The sequence below is a fragment of the Pteropus vampyrus genome, unplaced genomic scaffold (genome assembly GCF_000151845.1).
Source record: "Pteropus vampyrus isolate Shadow unplaced genomic scaffold, Pvam_2.0 Scaffold84, whole genome shotgun sequence".
Taxonomy (NCBI): domain Eukaryota; kingdom Metazoa; phylum Chordata; class Mammalia; order Chiroptera; family Pteropodidae; genus Pteropus; species Pteropus vampyrus.
Window position 1 is genome coordinate 4784644 of NW_011888865.1, and position 5980 is coordinate 4790623.

The window sequence follows — 5980 nt, forward strand, 5'->3', positions numbered from 1 at the left end:
TATCTTTTCCTGCAGTACTTCTGGTAATGAAAAATTCAGTATCATATAGGATAGATTTTCTTATTTGTGGTCAGTTTGGATTACAAAAATGTTTACAAAAACACTGTGGGCAATTTTTCACATAGAATTTTAAATTAATGTAGTTCCACAAATATTGTAGAATGCTTACTCTATAATGTGCCAGATTTTGGAGGGTGGATAGCTAAAAGTGATTAACACATGGTCCTACTTCTCAGAAACACTCTCAGTTTAGTAGGGGAGAAAGATATTTAAACAATATATTTTAAAATACTTTTATCCATCCTAAAGCAAAATTTTATACACAATATAGAAGTATAACGAAGGGAGACATTAATTTTGCAGTTTTAGGGTCAATAGGAATGTTTCACAGAAAAGAGGTGATAACTTGTTTGAAGCTATATAGAATAAATGAGAGTTATTAGGTCTACCAAGAGAAATTGCCTTCAAGGCACAGAGAACTAAATGAGTAACAGCATGATAAAAAGCATTGTTTAAATTTCCTAACATTATTAAATTGATTTTCTCTTAGATGAATAAGTCAATCATTTGCCATTTTTACATCATGAGTTGCACATTGCCCCTGCAGGTTAAAAATGCCATGTCAGCAGGAGCCATAGGAATCATACTGTACTCAGATCCAGCTGACTACTCTGCCCCGGAAGTACAACCATATCCCAAAGGATGGAACCTTCCTGGAACTGCAGCCCAGAGAGGGAACGTGTTAAATTTGAATGGTGCTGGTGACCCGCTCACTCCAGGCTATCCAGCTAAAGGTAATGGATGAGCCTGCCATGGTCCACCCATTTTTTCAGAAATACTACTTCCCCTTATAGAAGACATAAAAGCAAGCATCTATAGATAACAGTAAAACTGTGTGCAGTTATAATATTTTGGATGACTATTGCTAGGAATTCAGAGATATTTCCCCTGTATTGCTTTAGTTTTAAGTTTTAATGAGTTGTGGACATGGAGAAGGGAAGGTCAGCTCAATTCTCTCTCTAACTTTAGTAGAGGTTCAGAAACACAGAGCCTCATATCAAAGTAATACTGCTCTTACCAAACTAGAATGTGGGGTCTCTGTGATTTTATCCTTCTCTAGATCATACTTTTCTATTTTTAAAAATACCAATGAGTTTTTTTGTTATTTAATATGTAAAATGTGAATTTTTTTTGTGTCATTTTATGAAATGTGAAAACCATCTCCATGATCAAGATAATGAACATATTCATTACCCAAAAAAGCTTCCTCTCTTCTCTTTGTAATGGCTCCCTCTCAACCCTTCCTGCCTCTTCCTACCTTCTGCCAATCCCTAGACAACCAATGATCTGCTTTCTGTCAGCATATTTATTTTGAGGTCTATCCATATTGATCTCTGTCAAAAGTTCATTCCTTTTTTGCTGAGAAGCATTCCATTGAATAGATATATTACAGCTTGTTTATTCATTTACTTGTTGATGGAAATTTGGATTGTTTTCAGTTTTAGGGCTATTACGCATAAAGCTGCTTTGAACGGTTGTACACAAGTCTCTTTGTATACTTTTATTTTTCTTGAGTACCAACATAGAACTGGAATGGCTTCAATAATATGATAGTGGCATGTTTAACTTTTTAAGACATTTTCAAATTGTTTTTTAAAGTGGTTGTATCATTTTACAGTCCAGCAGCAGTGTAAGAATATTCCAGTTGTGACATCCTTGCCAACATTTAGTATGTCAATCTTTTTTAACAGTATATTCTAATAGAAATGTAAGTTCTCCAAGTTCCAATTCTTTTTCAAGATTATTCTAGGTCAATTCCATGTGAATTTTAGAACCGATTTACCAATTTCCACCGAAAAGCCTCCTGGGAGGTTGAATAGTCTATAGATCGGTTTGGGGAGAATTGATATCTTAAACATACATACATACATACATACATACATACATACATACATACATACATACATAGCGGCTCTTCAGTTCCCTGAATGTGGTAACAACTCTTGATTTATTTAAGTTTTCTTTAATTTCTCTCAGCATGTTTAAAGTTTCACTTCACAGATCATGCATATCTATTTTCACATTTATCCATAAGCATTTCATAGTTTTATGCTGTCTTAAATTACATTTTAAGTTTCAGTTTCCAATTGTTTATTGCTACTAAGTAGAAATACCATTGTATTTCTAAAGTAAATATATTGATTGTATATCTTGCAAATTTGTTAAACTCATTAATTAGTTCTATTGGGTTTTTGTAGATTCTATCAGTTTTTACCAGATGATCATGTCACCGGCAAATAAAAACATTTCTTTTGTTTCCAATCTGGATGTCTTTTATTTCTTTTTGTCTTATTGTATTGGCTAATACTTCTAGTATATTGCTGAAAAAAGTTGTTAGAGCAGATACCCTTGTCTTGTTCCTGCCCCAAGGAGAAGTCTTTTTCTTTTAAGTATGTTTTTTATAGATTATTTTTGTTCGATTGAGGAAGCTCATTTCTATGCTAATGTGATAAGAGTTTTTATCTTAGCACATATATCTATGAATAATATTGAATTTTATCAAATGCTTTTACTACATCTATTGAAATGATCATAAGTTGTTATTATTTTATTAAGTTGCACTGATTGATTTTTGAAAATTAAACCAAACTTTCCATTCTAGGATAAACTTCATTTGGTCACAATGCATTATCCTTTCATATATAGTGGGCATATTGTTAGATTTGTGTTAAAATGTTGTTAAGAGTATATCTGTCTTTAGTTATAGGGATAGTAGCCTATAGATTTATTGTAATATCTCTGTCTCATTTTGGTATCAGAGTAATATTGGCCTCATGGATTGAGTTAGGAACTATTTTATCTTCCTCATTTTTTATGCAAGAGTTTACAAGAATGGGTTTGGTTTTGTTTATAAATGTTTGGTAGAATTCCCCAGCAAATTCATCTAGGCCTGAAGTTTTCTTTGTAGGAATACTTTTAACTACAAATTCAATTTATTTAATAGATATATGGCTGTTTAAGTGAAGTATTTATTCTTGAGTGAGCTTTGGTAGTTTGTGTCTTTCAAGGATTTTGTCCATTTCATCTAACTTATTGAAATTATGGGTATAGAGTTGTTTATAATATTCTGTTATTTTTTGTTTGTTTGTTTGTAGATACTAGAGTGATACTATCTTCTTTATTTCAGATACTAGCAATTTGTCTTTTTTCTTTTTTCCTGATATCTTGCTAGAGATTTATCAGTTTTATTGATCTTCTCAAAGGACCAGCTTTGCATTTTATTGATAATCTCTATCATTTTTTTTCCTATTTCTTAGATTTCTGCTCTGGTCTTTATTATGTCCCTTTTCTTCTTTTTCCTCATTTACTCTTTGTTCTCTAGTTTCTTAAGGTGGAATTTGTTTCTTTTTTCTAAGATAGGTATTTTAGTATTATACAGTTCTGTTTTGGCTAAAAGCCAAAGTCCCAGTGAGATTTTCAAGCCTGACAATATTTTTCAATATTTCTTTAAAGATAATATAGTGTTTGAATAAGATTTTTCATGTATTCCCAAGAGATCATAAATTCCCCTTAAATTTTTTTACAGTTATTTCTAGGTTCAGATTATGGGACACATTTTCCAGACATCTGGTTAATTGAAGCTTCTCTAAGGATTCAAGATATCCTTGAGGAAATAAATATTCCTGTAAAATTCAAGAGAATTATGTGAAATGTCAAAACAAGTTTGAGAATTTATAATACCTATAATTGATTTTATCTTAAAATGTAAATGGCTTAATTTCTTACTGTTGAATTAAATAGACCATATTAGATAAAACTAACACTGACTTTAGTGGAACTTTAAATTTTGTATATAATGTTAAACGTATAGCAAATCTGAAATAGTAATAGAAAAAATTTCTTTATACCCTTCGCTCAGATTCTTTGTTTTCATTTTATGCAATTGATTTTTGCAGAGTACTCCTTTAGACTTGATGTTGAAGAAGGAGTGGGAATGCCCCAAATCCCTGTACATCCCATTGGCTATAATGATGCAGAAATATTATTACGGTATAGTTTTCTCATTGGATATGAAATTAAGATATTTTGCACTAATGTATTCATTTTCTCTTCTAAAACCAATGTAGTTTTGCTAGTAGTAAAGCCTTGTAGCTTAAGCTCCTGAAACAAGAGTAACAGAGCACACCTTTTTTATTTTCCTCACTATTTTGTTTTATTTTAATCCTTAGCTCTTATCACTAACATATGAAATGCTTTGCTTATGTATCTCAGTTATGGCTCTCTCACTAGGTTCTTAGCTTCACAAGTGAGGGGAGTCTTGATAGTACCTGGCACTTGGTAAATGCTCAATAAATATTTGTTAAATGTATGAATGAAATATCTCATTGTCATACTTGATGATTTTTTCTAAGAAATTGTGCTCAGCATTTTTCTGCCATTTTCATTTTCTCTTGCTAGCCATATGGGAGGAACTGCTCCGCCAGATGACAACTGGAAGGGAAGTCTGAATGTGGATTATAATATTGGGCCTGGCTTCATAGGGCATGATTCTTTCAGGTAATTTTACATTACTTTAATAGCCTGAAAAAGTTTTATATGTTTAATGGAAAAAATCAAGATAACTGTTCTGCCAAGTATATTTTGCTTATCTTCTTTTTTCTCATTTTTCATAATGAATAAACATCTTATGTCGCTTAAGAAGTACTTAGAGAATGATGTATCGAATTTCTTCCAATAATGGTGCTATAACATTTATTCTATAAAGTCTCAAAAATTGCTATACTTGAATTATAGGTTTAACCTTTAACTTCCCTTTTCACTTAAAGTTTTAAAACAGTTTTCATATAACTTTCAAAATGTTACACATGTGGAAACTTGCCAAAATATGGTAGAATGAGAGATGTCCCCAGATCTTTCCCCTTGAAACAACAATAAGCTGAACATCTAGAACGCAACAAAAAAACACCCAAACTGCACACCAGCATGTCTGAGCGTGGGATCTGTGCATAAGAGCTACCACAGGTCAGAACTCTAGGTGTCAGGCTGTGGACTAGGAGAAACAAAGAAGCTGCCTCTCGCACCCAGAGCTACTTGTAGGAGGAGAAGGAGGGAAGAAGGTACAGAGAGTTACTTGAACAGCCTTGCCTAGGAAAGCTGTGAGCTCCATGTGGCCAGCAGCAGTGCCCAGGCATCAGCGCAGAAGGCAGAGAAAAGGAGACAGTAGAAAAGCAGGGATGGCAGAGATTTTTACTAACTGCGGTTGCAAAATTGAGGCTGAGCTGCAGCCCCCATCTCCCAACCCAGAGGGCCCCTCCCCACATACCCTCCGAGATAGAATGTCACATAAGCCCAGAGGAATCTGAGCAAACGCTACTGAAACTGTCGCTAACACTGACAGGAACTGAGACTGAGGGTAGCGAGTGTGATTAAACATCTATAAGGAAAAAAAAGACATTATTAAGACTCTATATAAAGCAGAGATCCAAGAGTCTTAGATGCCATCTACTGGAAACCAAAAGAAAAACACCTTATTGCAACAGGCTAGGGACCATTATAAAATAAATCTTCTTTCTGAGAAAAAAAAGCAAAACATACTTCCATTAATACAAATATGAAGAAACAGTCCATTAAACACCATGAACAACCAAGGTGACAAGGCATGTCAGAAAGAAAGAGAAAAATCTCTAGAAAATAAGTTTACAGACATAGAAATATGTGACTTAAATGACAGAGAATTCAGGATGGTACTTCTGGAAAAACTCAGTGAGATCCAAAACGAATCATATCGACAGGAACTGAAAAAACCACTAGATGAGCAGAATGAGTTCTTTAGCAAGGAGATTGAAACCCTCAAAAAGAACCAAATAGACCTTCTAGAGATGAAGTACACACTGCAAGAGTTGAAAAATGAAATAACAAGCTTGGGAAATAGAGTAGACCAAATGGAGGAAAGGATCAGTGATATAGAAGACAGAAATCT

General features: G+C 33.4%; 1 protein-coding gene across 1 annotated transcript in view; it reads left to right on the plus strand.

Moving 5' to 3' along the window:
- NAALAD2 (N-acetylated alpha-linked acidic dipeptidase 2) overlaps positions 1–5980 on the plus strand; it is an 83585-nt gene that overhangs the window by 44061 nt on the left and 33544 nt on the right. Inside the window, 3 exon segments of the mRNA XM_023532494.1 lie at positions 551–794; positions 3957–4050; positions 4459–4557. Of these exon segments, the coding sequence (XP_023388262.1) occupies positions 551–794; positions 3957–4050; positions 4459–4557 (437 nt within the window).